This window comes from Dasypus novemcinctus, chromosome 21 (genome assembly GCF_030445035.2).
Source record: "Dasypus novemcinctus isolate mDasNov1 chromosome 21, mDasNov1.1.hap2, whole genome shotgun sequence".
Classification (NCBI taxonomy): domain Eukaryota; kingdom Metazoa; phylum Chordata; class Mammalia; order Cingulata; family Dasypodidae; genus Dasypus; species Dasypus novemcinctus.
Window position 1 is genome coordinate 17,422,452 of NC_080693.1, and position 20,546 is coordinate 17,442,997.

At 38.1% G+C, this 20,546-nt stretch overlaps 1 protein-coding gene across 1 annotated transcript; it reads right to left on the reverse strand.

Annotated features, from left to right (window-relative positions):
- Positions 1-538: 538 nt before the first annotated feature.
- Positions 539-18,323, reverse strand: ZNF286A (zinc finger protein 286A). The gene is made up of 6 exons (XM_071210309.1): positions 18,263-18,323; positions 17,669-17,898; positions 16,667-16,755; positions 14,100-14,214; positions 12,933-13,025; positions 539-2,719 (listed from the first exon to the last, which is right to left on the reverse strand). Exons 1-6 carry the CDS (start codon positions 18,319-18,321, stop codon positions 2,682-2,684), a joined length of 624 nt encoding a protein of 207 aa, XP_071066410.1. The 5' UTR covers positions 18,322-18,323; the 3' UTR covers positions 539-2,681.
- Between the last annotated feature and the right edge of the window lie 2,223 nt (positions 18,324-20,546).

Consider the following 20,546-nt stretch of genomic DNA (forward strand, 5'->3'; position numbering starts at 1 on the left):
TCCTGTTCCAACACACATATATATGTTTTTAAAGTGAGAACTTATCTAAGGTAGTAACAATTATGAGACTTTTAATAATTTAGTTAATAATTGCCAAGTATTCTGAATAATGTTCAAAATTCCTATATTATCATTTTATACTTTTGGATGACGTTACATTGTCCTACCTAAAACCAAGTCTAAAATTACACTAAATCAGTTTTTTAAAAACCAAACATATTTTGCCTAGTTTTCACTGTGGTTTTGATAGGAATTCTTTCCTCCCTTTTCCCCATTAAACCTAAGTGATAGGTGCTAGTATTTGGCCTCAGGACTCTTAATACCATTTGGAAAAAACTCTATTCTCTTCTCCTCAATGCGTTTTTGCATATATGTGGGCCACTGAAGGTATACCCCACCTTATCTTTCCAAAAGTTGCAAGGCCCAAATACAATTAGAAATGTGATTTGTTTTCTGAATGATATGCATATTTTATGGTGGCTCTTTATCTCTTAAAATGTGCTTAAATTAGGAGAATTTAAAAGGCATTTATAAGAAGTTTCTGACAGTATATAAACAACATCTTTATTGAGAGTGGGTCAATAAGAGTACAAGTTTAGTTCATAAGACACAAAAAACATTTGGAATGTAGAACATTAAAACTTCCAACATTCATGTTAGAGTACAAACATACAGTCAGATTGAACACTGAGCATAAAAAGGACAATAGTGAAATGCAAAGGCCAGAGTTCCCAGTAAAACCAACTTGGATCAAGTTCTCTAACACTATTAAAACTGCAATTAAATGGCAAACTTGAGTCTCTGGAACCATTAGATAGCTCCTGGTTAAGTGATACTCAAAATGAAAAACAAACAAAAAAACAAGCTCCTCCAGGTCTCAAGCAGGCTGTGTAGGGAGCGGAAGTAAAAGCAGGAAGAAATGAAGCCCCGCTTCTACAATGAGTCCAGAAAGCAGAAAAAAAGTAGGACGGTCACAGTTCTTACTTGGTAAACAAAAGGTGTAGAAGATCACACTCATTCTTAGGTAATTTCTACTAATTCTTAGCTACTTTATTAAGGGGAAAAAAAGAAGAAAAAGATATGGAGCTCCCTATATAGCTATTTACTAGGTATCAGATCCTTTACCTACATTTCTTAGTCCTCACAACCCCTTATGAGAGAGTGAAGGTTTATTCCCATCTTACAGATGAAGAAACCAAGGCTCAGAGAGTAAGTTGTTCTTCAAGGTCACATTCAAAAGGTCAATGTTTATTATTTCATTAGTCAAATTTTGGCCCCCAAATGGTGAATTTATTTTCATGTATCACTCATTTGGCATTTTGAGAAAGGTTTAATAACTTCAATTCTCTCAACAGTCATTCTGAGTAACATTCTAGGGTTAGGATTATTTTGATGTATCATCATTTCCCATCTCTTTCATTCTCCCCACCCCAATTCACATACACAGCAGTGTGGGGACCACTGAGATTCTGAGTCACTACCTCTGGGGTTATTTATCTGCCTTGCTCTGCTTACCAATCTCACCCATGGGGACAATTACAATGGCTGCAATCCCTAGAAAAGGATAAGGTCACCATCATGAACTTTTCCCTTGCACCTGATTTCTCTGAATGGCTTAACCCCACTCCCCTATTCCTTGACATGGAGGCTTTAGCTCTGGGGTTGGCAATCATTTTCTGTAAAGGGCCATTTTATGCTTTTATCTTTATGCAGAGAAAACATTTTATGCTGTTTGAGATATACAATGTCTGTTGCAACTATTCATCTCTGTTGTTGTAGCACAAAGCAGTCATAAGCAACAGGCACATGAATGAGTGTGGCTGAGTTCCAATAAAATTTTAACAAAAAGGTGGCGACCAAACCTGGCCCATGGGTGCTGGCCACTGCTTGTCAATTCCTGCTCTAGACCATCAACATGGAATTTTAAAATAACGAGTTCAGTCTTTTTCCAGTATTCTGTTTCTGAGTCATTCTCCTACTCTGACCTCTCAAACTCTGAACCTTTCTACTCACCTCGACCCCCTTCAATGTGTTTTTCATCCCCAAACCTCTTCCCAGTTCTTTCAATCTGGTTTTCAATGATTTTCATCACTGCTGGATCTATGCTCTATGCATTCTCAATGAGCTTGCTTGTCACTACCACCACATGTTTAAACTCTATTCCCTTCTGCTCAGTAACACAATGAAGGTCTCCTGAGAGGCAATTAGAAGGGGTAATTGGGATAAGGTGGAGGGGCAGGAGTGTAGACTGGTTGCTGGATGACCATGGAGGACAAAAGAAGTTAAATCACTTTTTTATAACATTTTCTGTAGTTTTCTTTCCATACAACATGTAATACATAATACAGTAACAATAAAAACTGATATTTGTATAATGTTTCACTAAATGTTTATTTGAACTTTTGCTTTTGTATCACAAATCCCACCACTGGTCTTTGTTCACCCATGTAACTTATGTCCAATATATCATTGTGGTTTCCCTCTTTTTTACCTACTTTCGGACTCTGGGACATAGCATACACCAGCCAGCATACAGAGAACAAGAACAACAAAAAATGTGGGTGAAAATAAGGACCAGAGAAATGGCAACTTGTTCTTCATGGAGGGGAGCTGCTTATCCTCAAGTGAGTCACTGTCCCATGAGCTGTTCTCCATACCTGGGAGGAAGGTATGCACTGGTGTCATAGAGTTCCTTCAGTTCTTCTCCTGGACTGGCACCCTAAATACAATAACACATTGATTCCATCACCTTTTCAGACCCTCAGCATTCCTGGGCTTTTTCTCAAAGTGATACATAATACTTTACAGAAAGTTAATAATATATAGAAATGAGGTCTCCAGTATACTGTGATTATAGAAAGCAAAGGATTCATTCAATACTAAGGATAAAGAAAATAGGGACTTGAACAACAACTACAATTAAGATTATGACCCAGTCTCTATTTCAGGGTAATCTCCAGGGAAATGGAAAATTAAGAGAGATAATAATTAGGTAAATCTGTAACCAATGTAATCCATGTGAACATAACTTAGAACCTGCTTTATAAGTAAGTTCTAATTATGTTCATCAAATTAGATAGCAGCCTTGGGAAGGGGAGACCCTAAGCAGCTTTCAATTTTTTTTTTTTAAAGGAGAGTTCAGGGGTTGAACTCAGGACCTTGAACATGGGAAGCAGACACTGACCACTAAGCTACACCTGCTCCCCAGCTTTCAATTCTTAAAGTTTTTATGGCTTAAAAAAAAAAAAAAAAAAAAAAAGATACTTACTGAAGAAATTATACTATTTGTATATTTGGATCTCTATTTGAGAATCAAAGAAAAACAATTCTATGAGTTTTCCTGATTATAAGGATATGAGCCTTTGGCCTAACAGAACAAATAACAATATCCTTATAATTTTATAAGCTATAGTGGAGCTTTGATATGACCAAAAGAGGGGGAAATTTGACTTTGCAATTATTACACAACTACCCACTCCCAGGAATTTTTTCAATTTCCACAAGTGAGTATTGGGGGGGAGGGGGAGATGCAGTTAAAATGTGAGGTCTCTGTCTAGAAATTTTCATATTGACCAAATCAGTGAATATAAGAAGATTCTGTCTACAGCTTAAAAGTACATATTATGCAAATTTAATGAGATAAATTCAGGAGCAGTCTTCTCAAGCAGCATTTCATGGATCCTTCATCTAAACACTCAAGTATTTAACCTGTGATAAGACCAACTTACATTTCTTCTTCACATTCAGTACCTTTTCAGAGTTGGCCCTCAGTGTGAATTCTTTGATGTCTGAGGAGGGATGAACTGCACTTAAAGCTTTTCCCACATTCATTACATCTATACGGTTTCTCTCCAGTATGAGTTCTCTGATGTTGAATAAGAGCTGATGAATGAATGAAGGCTTTTCCACATTCACTACATTTGTATGGTTTTTTCCCAAGATGAATTCTTTGATGTTTTGCAAAATTTGAACTCCGGCTGAAGGTTTTCCCACATTCATTACACTCATAGGGTTTCTCTCCAGTATGAATTCTCTGATGCTGAACAAGATGTGTACTCTGACTAAAAGTTTTTCCACATTCACCACATTCATATGGCTTTTCTCCAGTATGAACTCTCTGATGTTTAGTGAGGGAAGAGCAATGGCTAAAGGCTTTTCCACATTCTTGACATTTATAGGGTTTCTCTCCGGTATGAGTTCTTTGATGTTTAATAAGTGCTGACGAATGAATAAAAGCTTTATCACATTCATTGCATTCATAAGGCTTAACTCCAGTATGGATCAGCTGATGCTGCACAAGATGTGTACTTCGATTAAAGCCTTTCCCACATTCATTACATTCATAAGGTCTCTCGCCAATGTGAATTCTCTGATGTATTGCAAGGGATGAGCTTTCTGTGAAGGTTTTCTTACATTCACTGCACTCAAATAGAATTCTAGTATGAGTTCTCTGATGCTTAGTTAAATTAGCTCTGTGGCTAAAAGATTTTCCACATTCATTGCAGGTGTAGGGTTTCTCTCCAGTATGGACTCTTTGGTGTCGAATAAGCACAGAATGGTAAGTAAAGAGTTCACCACAATCATTACATTTATGAGGTTTCTTCTCTTTATAGGTCCTCTGCTTTTTCATTAAATTTGATTTCTGTTTCAATCTTTTTTCAAGTGTATGAAAGGCATAGGATCCTTTGGGAACTCTTTCTTGAGTGATAAGGACAGACTTCTGACTGAAGTTCTTCCAGTATAGATCATGTTCATGAGTTCTTTCCCCAGAGAGTGGATTCATATGGGTGAACATTTCTCTCAGATGTCTCTCTTGATTTCCTTGCTGATTCTCTAGCCAGTTTTCACATTCAAGAGTTGTTTCCAAGTTGGAATCATAAACACTATTCTTAGTCAATCTGTCTATTATTGCAACCTGACATGATTCTTCCTTGGAAAAGTCTTGCACTGAAGTTGATTCCTTGTTCTCAGGTCTAGTCTCCCAGTCTGAAAGAAATTGGAAGTGCAAATTTCCTTTGTTTTTTGTGCTCAACAAAAAGGCAGGTCTTTAATAGGTAAGAGTTAATGAAGATGAAAAACATGCCATCAAGGAGTATATTTGCAAAGAGAAGAAAATAAAGAGAAACTAAGGTACAGTGTATGCACAGAAAATGAGCAGAGCCTATCTAGGAAAGTAGGAAAACAGGAAAGATGACCAGGAACATAGGAGAAGGAGGGATGTAGATGAAGCAATACATCTTTAGATGAGCAGACAATGAGCCCACTAGGTCAGGATAAGGGAGAAGCAACTTCTTATAGAACCCGACTACTCTAATAAATATCCAGACAGTTAATACTTTGTTCTAGATTAGTTATAACTTTTAAATTTCCATTCCACCAATTCATGTCCAAATATGTATTCCATTGCCAGTTTAATATTTCCAAACAATGCTCTAATAATAGATATAATGGCAAAAATCCAAAATGTAAAAGGCTATTCAAAGCAATTATTAGATGAGGTCGTAAAAGACTGGAAACACTTCAAATATCCTACTATACAGAGCTGACTGAACTACAGCATGTACATACAATGGAGTCCTATGCAACTTTAAAAAAGAAAGATCACTATATATTGCTAGGGAGTGATCTCCAGGATACATTAAATGAAAAAAGAAAGGTACAAGTGAGTGTGTAAGGGGAAAAGGAGGGGAGGAGGGGAGGGTAACTAGATTCACATGTATATACCTATTTGATTATATTTTCAAAAACCACAGAAGCATCAATCAAAGTTAATAAAAATTGCTACCTATAGGGCAAGTGTCAGAAGAGAGGTAAGAGGGCAGGGATGGAAATTGATCCTCTCTACACATATCCAGTATAAATATAATAGGATATTTATATCTAATGTACAGCTATTTTGTAAAGTTAACATAATTTGAATAGCATGGTTCTGTTAAAGGAATTAATAGACGAGTCAGTGAAACAGGAGAGCAAGCTCAGAAATAAACACAAGTATATATAAGAATTAAGGACAAATAAGGTTAATGTGCCTTGACAGGATTTTTAAAAGTAATGCTTCCATAATTTGTTGAGCTGCCTTTTATTATTTTATTTTAAATTGAAATAAAGTTTTTTTCTAAAAAAGAATTAAAGGCAATATGAAGGTGACATTTCAATCAGTAAATAAAAGATTTTGTTTTTCTAACACATGGTGTTATGATAACTGATTAAAAATTTGGAAAAAAATTAAGTCGGATCTGTCCTTCCTTCTATGCACCCAAATATATTCTATTCATTATCTACTACTCTTCTGTCATCCACTCATTCAGCAAATATCTGTTGACCTACTACCATGTACTACACTCTGCACTAGGTACTGTGGACAAACAGATGCAGTCTCTGTGCTCATAGAGGGAGAAACAATTTAACAGTCACGAATAATTAAGAACCTTGGGGAATATTGGGAGAGAATGGTTTAAGTGTTGCTATGAAAGCATTTGAGGAGATGGGAAAAACCTTCTCTGAGAAAGTAAACACCGAGCTGGATGACACATACCAGGTAGAAGAGCCAAGTAAATGATACTGGGTTTGGGTGAGCATTCCAGGTGATACAAACAAAAGCACTGAAGTGAGCATTCTCAGGAGAGGGAATGAGATGTACAAAAACCCTGACATGAGAGGAACATTCAAGAAAAGCAGCCTGGCATAGTGGTTGGGAATGCGGACCCTGGAGGCAGAATGTGTAAATCTGAACCCAGCTCTGCCACTTATTAGCTGTGTGACTTTGGGCAAGTTATTTAACCTCTCTGCTTCAATTTCCTTAAGTGTAAAATGGGGCAATAATGGTAGCTGCATCATGAAGAATAATAACGGTACCTACCTTAATGAACATTAAATGAGAATAAAAACATTTAAAACTCTTCCTGCCACAATGAAAGTGCTACATACATGTTTGCTAATGAAACAAATAAATTGATGTAACGCTGGTGTAGGTTGGTAGAGATTGAGATCTCTAAGTGCTATCAATGTATCCCTAGCAGCCTGCAAGTTTGAAACTATTTTCAGAGTACTACTTAGACATTATTTTTTTTCCCTCACTGCCTTGATATTTGCATTGACAGAGCAAAAGCAATGATGGTAAAATTGCCAGTGTCTTAGTACAAATCAGGACAGTAACACCAAATGTATTAGTATTTCTATTCTTCCCCATTATGTACTCAGTTAAAAAGAAAAATGCCAGTTTCACTTACAAACCACCCAGAAAGCATTAAAAATTATTAATTTCATTAAATCTCAACCCAAGCACATGCTTTTTTAATATTCTGAGTGATGAGACGGGAAATGTTCATACCAAAGTATAACGGCTGTCTTGAGAAAAATGACTTGTACAATTGTTTGAGTAGGGCAGTGCCTACTTTTCACAGAACAGCATTTTTATGTGAAGAAATAACAGACAAACCATGTTATTCAAGTTGGGTATTTGGCAGGCATTTCCTAAAAAATGGAAAAAAAGTGAGCTTGTCTCTTCAAGGAAAACTGATAGTATTTGATAAAATTCAAGTTTTCAGACAAAATTTTGAATTTTTAGAAAACCTGTAGGTACCACCAAGAGTCTGAGTGCTTCCCAATACTTAAGAGACTTTTCTGATGAAGTGGTGATATTAAAAAAATATTTAGAAGATCTGCCTAACTCAGTGAACCAATATTTTCCAAAAGAGCAATGGAATTTAATTAAACAGATAAGGAAAAGTTCATAGGTATGGTTTCAGATTCCACAATGTACCTAAGCTTTAAGAAATTACCATGTGTCCAGTTTTGATGTAGTATCACAGAATATCCACAATTACATGAAAAGGCTACTAAATACTCCTCCCAATTCCAACTATATATCTGTGTGAGATTGGATTTTCTTCAAACATTTCACCTGAAACAACATTATCACAACAAATTGCACTCAGACACAAGTATGAGAACCCAGCTTTCTTCTCAGAAGCTAGTATGAGAATCCCACTTTCTTCCATGAAGCCAGACATGAAAGGGAATTGCAAGTATAAAATGATGTCATTTTTCTCAATAACATTTTTTGTTTCAGAAAAGAACTGCTTTTCTTAAAAGTTATTTGTGTTAGCATATAGGTTTATAATTATTTTTGAATTAATAAATGCCTTAACATTTAATCAGTTTTAATTTCTAAATACACTAAGTATTAGTAGATATAACCGAAAGTTGGTGAGGGTTCTTGTGGTAGGTTAAATGATGTACCTCAACAAACACAGGTTCTTAATCTTAGGCCACGTCCTTGTGCATATGAAACCATTATAAACCGGATCTTCTGAAGATGTTATTTTTAGTTATGGTATGGCCAACTGATTCAGGATGGGTCTTAAACCATACTACTGAAGGCCTTATAAAGAGAATTCGGAAGTCACAGAAGCCAGAAAGGAGAGGACATCGCCATGTGACAGGACTCAGCGTCAGAGACCAAGGAACCTCAAGGAACCTCAAGGATTGCTGGCAGCCAGCACCAGAATGCCAGACTCTGAAAGAAGGCAAGGCTTGCTGATCTCTTGATTTTGGACTTCTAGAGACAGGGGTTCTTAACCTTTTTTGTTTCACGGACCCCTTTGCCAGTCAGGTGAAAGGAATACTACTGTAATTTATTTATTGCATACATTCTTAAGTGAAGGAAATGCTAAATTTCAGTTAGAGATCAGAGAAAATAAAGATAATAAGTTGATTTTTTTCAATTCAAGCTCATGGATCTCCTAGAATCTTTCCAAGGACCCCTAGTTAAGAACCTCTGTTCTAGATTCAAAACTGTGAGCCAATAAATTTCTGTTGTTAAGCCAAAACCCACAGTGTGGTACCTGTCATAAAGGCAGGACAAACCAAGATGGTTCTTAATAATTTTTATTTATTTCTCCTCCATCATTATTTGCACTTGCTGTCTGTTCATCTTCTTTTTTAGGAGGTACTGAGACCAATCCTGGGACCTCTCGTGTGGGAGGGAGGCACCTAATTGCTTGAGCCACCTCTGCCCCATCTTAACAATTTTTAAAGAATTAAACTAGGTCCTTGGTCAAAACAGGTAAGAACTGGTAAGATAGAGCACAGAGGTGGAGGGCAAGTAGTGTGAGATAAGGCTGGAATGTTAAATAAAAGAAAAATTTTGCAGACTTTGGAAGCCTCAAGCCTTTTGGATTGTTTTCTTGACCGCAAGGGAAAGCCACAGAAATGTTTTAAGCAAAAGGGTGACACAATCAGATTTGTATTTTGAAAACAACACCCGCACCAGGATGTACAGAATAGGGGGAAAGAGATTATCATAGTAGCCCAGGACAAAAAAAAAAAAAAAAAAAAAAAAGATGGGGGGAGTATTATGAAGGAATGGTAACTGTGAAGAAATGTTCTGAAGATAACTAGGTAACTGACATTATGAACCGTGTAAGAGAAAGAGAAAAAGAGTAAAAACTGTAGATTTCTGGCTTATACAATTATTGATAAGACAGTGAGTGTTCTTAAGACACTAACTACAAGAAGGAATGTGGGTATATGTCAGGCACTCAGTTTTAAACATGTTGTATTGAGGTGTTTTTGACATAAGCAAATGGACGCATTAAATAATTACAATGGAAATATAAAGGTGGAACTTATCTGCACAGAGATGATAATTTGGTTGAAGGAATGGATGAAACTACCTCAGGGAAAATAGAGACTGCAAAGAGGTGGTGCTAAGAAAAGGAAAAAAAAACTATAATGCCTAATAATAAGGGGATAGTTAAATAAATCATAGGAGATAATTATAATGACTATTATGCAGGTATAAAAATAATGAGATGTAATATATATACATTTACTGGGTAGGGAGAAAGCAGCAGAACAATACATTCATTTATGGTACTATTTACCACCAAAATGATATTAATGGAGAGGGAGACTGAGGATGGAAGAAGTGGTCTGGTTTATCTGTATTGTTTTACGTTTTTTTTTTTTTAACTAGTAAAATATAACTAAAAATACCTTTAAAGGATGAAAAGTACAGAAGAAAGAAGACTAGCTCCAATTCCCCATTTCCCATTGTCTCCACATTCCACTCCAATTTGTTTCCATTAATGTTGTTAAGTTAAACAATGACTTCCATGTTAACAAACCCAACAGTTCCCTTTCTGTCCCTCTCTTATTCCACTTTTCAGCAGTGCTCAACATTGTTATCTTTTCTGAAGCACTTCCTTTACCCAGGTCTCATGGCTTGAAATATCTTTGCTTGTCAATGACTCCCAGCAGTTCTTAACAAAGAAATGTACAGCTTAATTACTTTTTATTAGAATGGATGAAAATTAATAAGCTATTCTTTCTAGTGAAGAAGTTGAATAGAGATGAAGAGTAAAAAAAGTAGAAGGAAAGAAATGATTAGAGCATAAATAATGAAACAGGAAAAAGACTAACATAAAATAGACAAACCTTTGATAGAACCTAAATAAAACAACATTTAGAAAGGAAAGAGCAAAATAACAACAGATAAAGCAGTTATTTAAAAATATAAAAGAACATTATGAAAAATTCATACCAATTAAATTAGGAATCCACAAAAAGATGGATAATCTCCTAGAGAAAACAATTTAACAGCAAAAAAAAAAAAAACACAAAAACTGCCGAAAAAAAGAAATAGAACTGTAGCCATAAAAGATACTGAGTCTACAGTTAAATTAAAATACATACACACACACCTGGCCCAAGTGGTTTTTTAAGTTCATTTTGAAACCTTTGAGGAAAAAAATTCACTAGTTTACACATTGGAACCTCTAGGAGTACATTATTCTTCCAGTTAGACAATAATTTTCTCCTACCCAATTAATTTTTGAGACAAATATAAACTTAATACCAAGAGTATACGAGAAAACAACTAATCAGCCAATCTCACTGAATTTCTAAAAAAGATAATGGCAAAATAAATCAAGGTATAAAAAAATGGAGACTTCATGACAAGAGATGCAAGCATAGTTCAACTTTAGAAAAACTGTTAGTGCAATTCATCACATTAACTTAAAAGAAAAAAAACATATGATCATATGGCCATATGCACAAAGAACAGTCACTAAAATCTAACATTCACTTAATTTAAAAATGAAAACAAAAACTCTTAGAAAACTAGGAATAGAAAGTAACCTGTTAAAGGTTATCTATCAAAAAATTTATAGTAAACAAATTTAATGATGAAATGATAACATTTCATTTAAATAACACGAAAAAGATATTCTTTTAAACAGGATTCTGAAAATCCAAGTCAAGGAGTAAGATAAGAAACAAAAATAAGATATAAGGATTACAAAGGAGAAAATAAAACAGTCATTATTTGAAGACTATATGACTGTCCACATCGGAAACTTAAGAGTCTCTAAAGGCTAGTGGTTATAAGACCAGTATTTAAGAATTAGCTTTCCTATAAATTAGTAATAAACAATTTAGAAATTTAATTTAAAAAATCCAACAAGAAAAAAATAAATAGCCTATTTTTAAAAAAATGGGCAAAGGATATCAAGAGTAAATTTAAAAAGAGGAAACCAGAATAGCCAAAAACAGTCCAAATGCTCAGACTCACTCATAACTAGATAAATGAAAAAAATTTTAAATGAGGTATTTCATACACATCAGGTCAACAAAAATTTTTAAGTCTGATGACATCAACTGTTAGTGGGACCTTGATAGTTGCTAGCAAAGCTAAACATGTGACACCTTAAGATGCAGCAATTTTACCAATACACTGTCTGTCCTAAACCAAGCAGCACAGCTGACCAGGATTCAATAAAAGGATGAACCCCGCAACTGTTACTAATGGCAAGAAAGTGTAAATAAACTTTTATTCACAGTGGACTTACTCCACCGCAGTTAAAATGAATAAAGGTAAATTCATTATGTATTAACATAGATTAATCTCAAAACACAACATGCAGTTTTAAATTCAGATGAAAAAGCAAAAGGTAATAAAACATACGCATATTTTATGTACCTATGTATGTGTATGTGTAAGTGTGTAAACACACAAATATGGAACGACTTTAGGATAGTGGTTTCTTCTAAGGAGAAAGCGAATCCAGGGACTTTAATAGAATCCATAATATTTATTTTTTTAAAAGATATCACATACAGACCAGAATGGCTAAAATGAAAAAAAGACAGACACAATCAAGTGCTGATGAGGTTGTGGAGCAACTAGAACTCTCATCATCTGCTGGCAGGAGTGGAAATTAGTACGACTTTGGAAACCTATATGCCAGTATCTCCCAAAGTGAAGATATACCTACCCTATGACCCAATAGCTCCATTCCTACATATATATTTAGCAGAAATGCATCTATGTGTCCATTCAAAGATGTAGAGAATGTTTCTAACAGTTCAAACCTGGAAACTACCCAAAATATCCATTTTCAGGAGAATGGATACACTGTAACATAACATAATGGAATACTGTACAGTAACGAAAATGAATGAATAATGACGACATGAAACAGCATGGATGACTTTCACAGCTTATGTTCAGTGAAGGAAGCCAGAAAGTAAGAGTAGAAACAATACGACTCCAGTTTTATCAAGTTTAGAACAGTCAAAACTAAGTTATGGTGGTATTAGTTAGGATAAGGTTATACTTGGGGAGGAGGTGATGATTGGAAGAGGGCATAAGGGTACTTCTGGGATACTAGTGAAGTATTATTTCTTGATCTAGACGCTAGTAATATGAATGTATTCCAATTTGTCAGAAACTCCACACTTATGACAGAAGTGCCTCTGTGCCTGTATTTTTTTAAATGTTAAAAAAACCATGTCCTATTATTAAAAACAAAACAAAACAAAAAAAACCCATACCAAATAATAGCACAGAGACACTTCTAATACTATTTACTAAGCAAATGCAAAGTGCCTTTGCTTCACTGTCATACTCGGCTATTCTGACTTACCTGAATAGCTGCTTTTGGGGGCTTTTTTCTCAAGCATCCATGGTTCTTTTCCATTCTCCAAATTGTAGTTCTCAGCTTTTGAAACTGGAAGCCCTGCTCATAAAAAAGAAAAAAAAAAAAAAAAAGAGAGAGAAAGAAATAGGACTCAGCTCTGTGTGATGGGCACAAAGGTCTCTCCTGGAGCAGTGACAGAGAAGAGAGGGTATGACAGGATCTCTGGAGTAAGGGAGGACGAGTCTCTAAAGGGAGCTTAAAATACCTGCAGCAAGAGTCTGGGTTGGATAAGGAATTTCCTGGGTTTAAAAAGACAAATGTTTTCTCCTGTCAACATAGAAGGAAATTTCCCTTTCCTTCCTGAGGATATTTTAGAAAGACATTGCAGATTAGTCCTTAGCTTAGGGAAGCAGATGAAGAAACTGGGAACTCGGGGGCAGTACCACAAAGCTATGACAGTGGTAACTACAGTGGTTTGTCTTCCAATGGTTTCCTTTTTTTTTGCTTCTTTAAAAGCCACTAGCATTTACTTTCTTGGAGAATTCGTTACATGAGGTTTAGAAGGGTTAACACTCCTCACAAAAACACACATGCTCATACACACACACACAGTGGTGGATACATCACCTAGAACCCACTAGAGAGTACTCTAGCTCCCTTGTTTCAATGATAGGCATATGACTCTCCTGAGTCTCTCAGAGCCCTCTCTATGTTTTGCTGAAGTTCCCAAGATACAAGCTCTTCATTTTTTTTTTTTTTTTTTTTTTGCTTAGCTCTCTAATTGGAAAAATAATGTAATCCTGGAGGTGCCAATAGCTACCTTTGCCACGTGGGGAGATCTGAAGACTAAAGGCAATACCAGGGAAAGCCAAGTCAAATATATCCTGATGATATATTTGATTCTCTGAATCAACCTTTTCCCCCCTTTAAGCTAATGTGAATTAAGTTCCTAACCCTTGAATTGAGAGAATCTTGATATACAAAAAACAAAAGCACAGACATTTCACCGAGAACCTAGAGCAAACATAGATTTTTTTCCCCTAGGCCCAAAGGAATTAATGCTTTATGATTCCTGAATGTCAAAGCGAAGGCTTTATTAAGCTATTTTATTTTAAATGATGTTTAATGGTGCCCTCCAGGCAGATTTCAGAGTCAGTGAGAAGCCATCCTTACAAAGTGACACGAGGTTCCTGTAGTTCTCCAGCATCACGTCCCTTTGTGTAGGATCCAGCTTCCCCCACTCCTCTGGGGTGAAGTCCATGGCCACATCCTTGAATGTCACTGATTCCTAAAACACAAAATGTACTCCTGTTCATCATTCTTCACTCAACAGCCTCCCATCTATTCCTCCAGTTGCCTACAGCCCTGCAGCAGAGGCATTCAAAGAGGAAAAGTAACTGTGATATATAATAAGGATTCATACAGTATTCAGATTGTGAATATTCTACACAAAAGTCACAGGATATCAGTTATGTACCTTTCACACTGTGCTAGACTCAATATGAGTACCAAAAAAACAAGATCATCATTTCTCCATTGAGAGATTACAATTTTTCTGGGGAGTAAGGGGTTAAAAAAAATGAAGCAGGGGAAGCAGATGCGGCTCAACAGATAGAGCATCTGCCTACCATATAGGAGGTCCAAGGGTCTGATACCCAGGGCCTCCTGGCTCATGTGGTGAGCTGGCCCACGCACAGTGCTGCTGAGCACAAGGAGTGAGAGCCCATGCAGGATGCCCCCACGTAAGGGTGCCGCCTGCACAATGAGTGGCCCCTGCACAAGGACAGCCACCCCGCGCAAAACCGCAGCCCGCCCAGGAGTGGTGCCACACACACGGAGAGCTGACGCAGCAAGATGATGCAACAAAAAAGAGACACAGATCCCCCGTGCCACCTGATGAGAGTACAAGTGGACATAGAAGAACACACAGCGAATGGACAGGTAGCAGACAACTGGGGGGAAAGGGGAGAGAAATAAATAAAATAAATCTTAAAAAAAAAAAAGAAGCAATGAGTTAATGACATAAGTTGGTGTGGCAGTTTGAAATTATTTACGAATTCCAAAAACAGATATTGGATTAGGTTTGTAAACTGGTCTGTTCCTCTGGGCATATTAGATTGTATTAGATTCAGAGGTTTCACTTTTACTTGACTGAATTAAGACTGGGATTTTGACTCTGTCATATCAGTAGGACGTTGAGCCCCCACCGAGGAGAAACTCTGAGCTAACTTAAAGCTTCCTGACTACAGTACTGATGTAAGACAGCAAAAAGCCAATGGAGACAGGCAAATACATAAAAGACTGCAAGAAATGACTTTTACAAACTTTAACAGTGTGCAATAGCTACCCTTTTTACACCCTGGATTACAATAGCAAAGAAAAAGGATCTTTTGGACTGTGGCATGCCACATCATAGAGTTCATTTTTTTCAACCCAATGTGTATGAACAAAAATTTTCAAATATGAAAAACTAGTACACTGATCACTTATTAGTACATCTACCACCTAAATCTACAAGTCTTAGTATTTGCCATATTTATGTTCTTTTTTTTTGGGGGGGAGGGCATTGGATTTCAAAGTAAGTTACAGAAACAAAAACACTTTGCCCCTACAATACTTCGGCAGTCATCATCTTGGAGGGCTGAATTCTAACTGGAACTCTTTAAATTAGGCCCTCCTTGGGCTTCCCTGCATTCCTCTGACCTACTTCAGTACTTAATTTTATACCAGTACCTTAGGTGCTTTCTTAAATTCCTGCTTAACTGCTGTCTTTATGCTGTTTCACTCTAGGGAAACAAAAGATTTAAGAAGTATGTACCACACTTTTTTTAGGAGGTACTAGGAATTGAATCCAGGACCTCATATGTGGGAAGCAGGTGCTCAACCACTGAGCTATATCCACTCCTCAATGAGAGAGTTGGTTTCTTTGTTTGTTTTTAAGAGGTACCAGGGATTGAACCCAAGACCTCCTGCGTGGGAAGCAGGCGCTCAGCCATTTGAAGTACATCCACTCCCTGACATTTTCTTTTAAAATAATTTCCCACATAATCAAACTGTAGTAGGTTGAATCACGTCCTCCATAAAGATATGTTTAAGCCCTAGCCCCTGGTTCTGTGGTGTGGACTCATTTATAAAAATGCTCTTCAAAGATCCTATTTAGAGGAGACTAAACTGAATCAGGGTGGGCCTGAATCCAACATAAGGAGAGGAAGGTTAGACAGAGACACAGAATGCTGTGCAAGAGGAGAAGGAGCCACACTGGATAGCAGAGACAGTCATGTGATGGGAAGCACTGACTGTCAACAAGCCACCACCAGAAAGCAATGGACTTTAGAGAAAGCATGACCTGTCAGTACCTTGATTTTGGACTTCTGGCCTACAAAACTATTACACAACAAATACCCATTGTTTAAGCCAACCAGTGTGTGGTCTTTGTTACAGCAGTCCGGGCGGACTAAGACACAAACACAGAAATCATGTAGTAGGCTGAAGCAGGCAAGGCTTCTTATATACTTGTCGAGTGACAATGAATGCTAGATGGAGAGGAAAGATGCCACAGATAAACAGAAAACATTTTCCACTGATTCCATTTGTCACCACGAGTAGTCTCTTAGAATTAGAGCTCAGCACTCTAGACGGGCTCTGTGGACAAAGAAACTCTACAGCTCAAAGAAGGGGGTGTGTCTGTACTCTTGAGAAAGAAGGTGGAATTTCGATAATCGGTTGAAACTCAGACTCACCTGGGATCTGGCTGTCAGGCGCAGGGATGCCACTTCTCCCTCTTCCGCGCTCCTCTCTTGGGAAAGGCGAGACTCCTGGGAAGGCAGAGCTGAGGGAGAGAGAGTAGGAATGATGGGGTCGAGAATTATCCCACGACTCAGATTTACCAGTCTAGAAATACCTCCCCGTATTCATGAAGCCACTTCTACACTCTGTACAAAAAAACTGAGGCAGAAAAGAGCCCCAAAACAACCCTCCCAGGATTGCGGCAGATGTCCAGAAATATCGTTATTTGGGGTTTAAGGTCAGTCCCTTTGATTATATGACATTCTGGAAGACAGCACTCTCTGGTCTATAGAACAAGTCAGTTTATTGCCGAGCTTAATCTATACTAAACTGATGCCAGAGACACATAGCTCAAGGGTTCTCAAATATCACCACGGATGCTTATTTAAAATGTAGACTCCCAAAACTCACCTTCAAGTCATTTTCATTGGTTGAATCTGGGACGCAGTCTAAAAATCTGAAGTTCTAACCAGCACCCCCAGGGGATTAATTCTGATACAGGAGGTCATATACCAAACAACCAAGAATTGAAAGCCAGTCATTGACCTCTAGCCCATTTTCTCTTGTGTAAAACAAACAGAACATTTGCTCCATTGGAAACATCATGTTATTGTGAGGACAAAGTGAGATAAAAGATGTGGGAAAATATTTTTACCAACTGAAAAGCTAAATTCTTAGACCCACTGATGGAGACGAAGATGGCATAATCTTTGGGAAGAATGTATGAGGAAATAAAGTAAATGAGGCTATGGTCAGGTTTGGAGGCTAACAGTTCATTTACATTTTGGGAGTGGCTTTATAGAGTCCACTGTACACAAAACTGGAAGGGAAGGGGGAGTGATTCCGGACAGAGCCCATCCCAAGCCCGAGGCAAAGGAGACAGTTCTCCGTAGGGAAAACTTAACAGTTATTTCCCCCCCTCCAAGACCCCAGTTCAACCCTTCGGCGTTGCTCACCTCTTTTCTCAGGCATTTCGGCCAAATCGGTCTCCATGGTCACCGCCTCCTCCCCGGTAAGAAGATTCTGATCTTCAGCCAGATTCTGACTGCTCTGGGCAGAAGAGTTTAGAAGTCCCCGAGACCTCGCCGCCCTCCTGGCTGCCTGTTGTCTGCGGGCTCCGCTCAGCGGTCTGGGCAGGGCATGTCTCCTCACTCGGGAACCTGGCTCGGTGCTACGGAGCTGGGGCCTGGGAACCCGGGAACAGCATCCCAGAGGCTGAGTCCTCATTCGGACGCCTGTCCCTGACGCAGAGAGCTGTCCTCGGAAGGAGGAGCGCTTGGCCGAGGCCAGAGAGGGCAGACACCCCCCGCCGCGCTCCGGGAGCCCGCCGCAGGCCCACGCCCCCCGGCCCGCCCCCGGCCCGGGAGGCAGGAGCACCAGGAGCGCGGGCTGGGGGGAATCAGGCCCAGAGCGCGGGGATGCGGGCTCAGAGCCTGCACGCAAGGCCCCTCCCAAAAACGCACCCTCCACCCTCGACTCGGCACAGAACGAACCCGGGGGACACCACCCAGACCCTGCGAAGAAAAGCGGCATCCGAACGACCAACTCACCTCCCATCGCGGGAATGACAAAGACTATGAACTTCTGGGGCCGCCTCCGAGTCGCGCATGCGTAAAAAGGAGCCGGGAGGGGGCGGCGGACCTGGTACCTCCCTGGAACTACGACTCCCAGAAGGCTCTGGGCGCCGCCCGGCGTCTTTTCCGAGCAGGGGGGGAGGCACGTGTGGCGTGTTTGGGAGACTGAAAGGACTGGCAGGGCCCGCCCCTCTCGCGAGAGTATAGGGTCGCGAAAATCGCTTCGGTTGTGAGGGGAGGTGCTTAAGCCAAACAGGGCTGGCTGTGCTCCAGTTGTGTCCTCTTCTGGTAGGTGCTGAGGAGGTCGGTCCAAGTCACTCTTATGAGAAACATAATAGAGTATATGGCTTTTATCCATACTTTTGTTCTCCACAAACTCATCTTTTGCCTTCAAAGAGTGTAGAAGGTGTATTTTCAGGAACTGCAAGCTCCTGGTTGCACACGCAATCCGATTTTCACGCATCTGTAGACTAATGCTGAAAATTCACCTATGTGAGCTGATGGAATTTGTTCAACAATTTGGAACAAAAGATTCTTTGCAGCCATGGAAAAAGTTTTGGTTTATCAAGAGAGATTGTTCTCACAAGGAGCGTAGTTAAGCGTCTCTAATTCTACTATTGGACTAATCCACGTACCTCAAACTCAACATGTCCAAAACTTACCTTGAGTCTCAAACTTGCTCTTCATCTTCTTGATGAATGATATCACTGTCCACTGGCCCATTTGCACAAGTCAGAACTAGAATATCATCCTCAATTCTTCTCTTTCAGGGTCTATTGATCAACAAGCCCTATATTTAAGAAATACATATAATCAATATAATAATTATATAAGTACATATTTTATTAATTTTATATAATATAATTATATTTGTAATATGTTACTATTATATATGTAATATGTTAATTATATATTATTATATCTCCAATTTGTCCATATCTCTCCATTCCCACCAGCATTACTTAACCTCAGTTCTGGCCACCACCATTTCACACAAACAGAAACAAAAGTATGCTGAAGCATTACTTATTCTTATCACGTGCAGTGCTTCCTAGTATTTTGTGTTGTTCCTTCTTTTCCATTTTTTATCATTCACTTCTATCTCATTTTTTAAAATGCTGATTGTGTGCTACAAATCGAGTGTATGAACCCCAAATAGTAAGAACTTTGCATTTTACTCTTCTGTGGGAAACCAGCGAAGATTTTGAGCATAGGAGAGACATGACATAACCTGTTTTCTTTTTAGATTTCATTAAAATTAAAAAAAAAAATTTATTACAAAAGTTGTGAACTTACGAAACAATCATGCACAGGTGTAGAAATCCCATACAACAAAACTTCAACACACCACACCGTTGTGGAACATTTGTTACAGATTATGATATATCATCAGACTATTACCACTAACTATGGTCCATAGCATACATTTGTCATGTTTTTTCCATACCCCCTATTATTAACACAGTAGTACATCTTCAGCATTGATGCAAGAATATTGCAGTATTGCTGTTAACTATAGTCCACAGGTTACATTAATTTTGTTTTTCCCATGCTTCTTTACATTCTCACCACCTTGCAATAGCGGCGCACATCCATTCTAGTTCACAGAAGGACGTTCTTACATTTGTGCTATTAACCACAATCCTCATGCGCCTCTGGGTTCACTATGTTGTTCAGTCCCGAGATTATTCATTAGCTTTCTTTCAAATGATATTTATATTCCAACACTACCCTTTTTGGTCATAATCCCATTTATAAACCAGCTGCTACTCACTGTGTTACCATCAACTCTACCCATTTCCACATATTTACAGTCAAGTTAATTAAAACCTCTACATTCTTTAAGCATTAGTACTCCTTCACAGCCCTTCTCTTATCTCCTAATAACCTATACTCTAGGTTTTAACTCCATGTGTTTATTCTTCATATTTAGTTCCTATGAATGAGACCACGAATATTTGTCCTTTTGTGTCTGGCTTATTTCACTGAACAATGTCTTCAGGATTTATCCATGTTATCATATGTGTCCCAATCTCATTTCTTCTTAGTGCAGTATAGTATTCCATTGTATGTATATACCACATTTTGTTTATCCATTCATGGTTTGATGGATACTTGGGTTGTTTTCATATTTTGGCAATTGTGAGTAATGCTGCTGTGAACATCAATGTGCAAATGTCTGTTTGTTTCACAGTTTTTAATTCTTCTGGATATATTCCTAATAGAGGAATTGCTGGATCCTATGGCAGTTGTATATTTA

Excerpts from the sequence above, each read along its gene's own strand:
- ZNF286A (XM_071210309.1), bottom strand. The coding sequence starts at position 18,321 with ATGCGCGACTCGGAGGCGGCCCCAGAAGTTCATAGTCTTTGTCATTCC. Across the intron at positions 17,899-18,262 it reads TGTCATTCCCGCGATGGGAG|GCCCCAGCTCCGTAGCACCG; the intron begins GTGAGTTGGTCG and ends CCGGGTTCCCAG. Across the intron at positions 14,215-16,666 it reads GCCTGACAGCCAGATCCCAG|GAATCAGTGACATTCAAGGA; the intron begins GTGAGTCTGAGT and ends TTTGTGTTTTAG.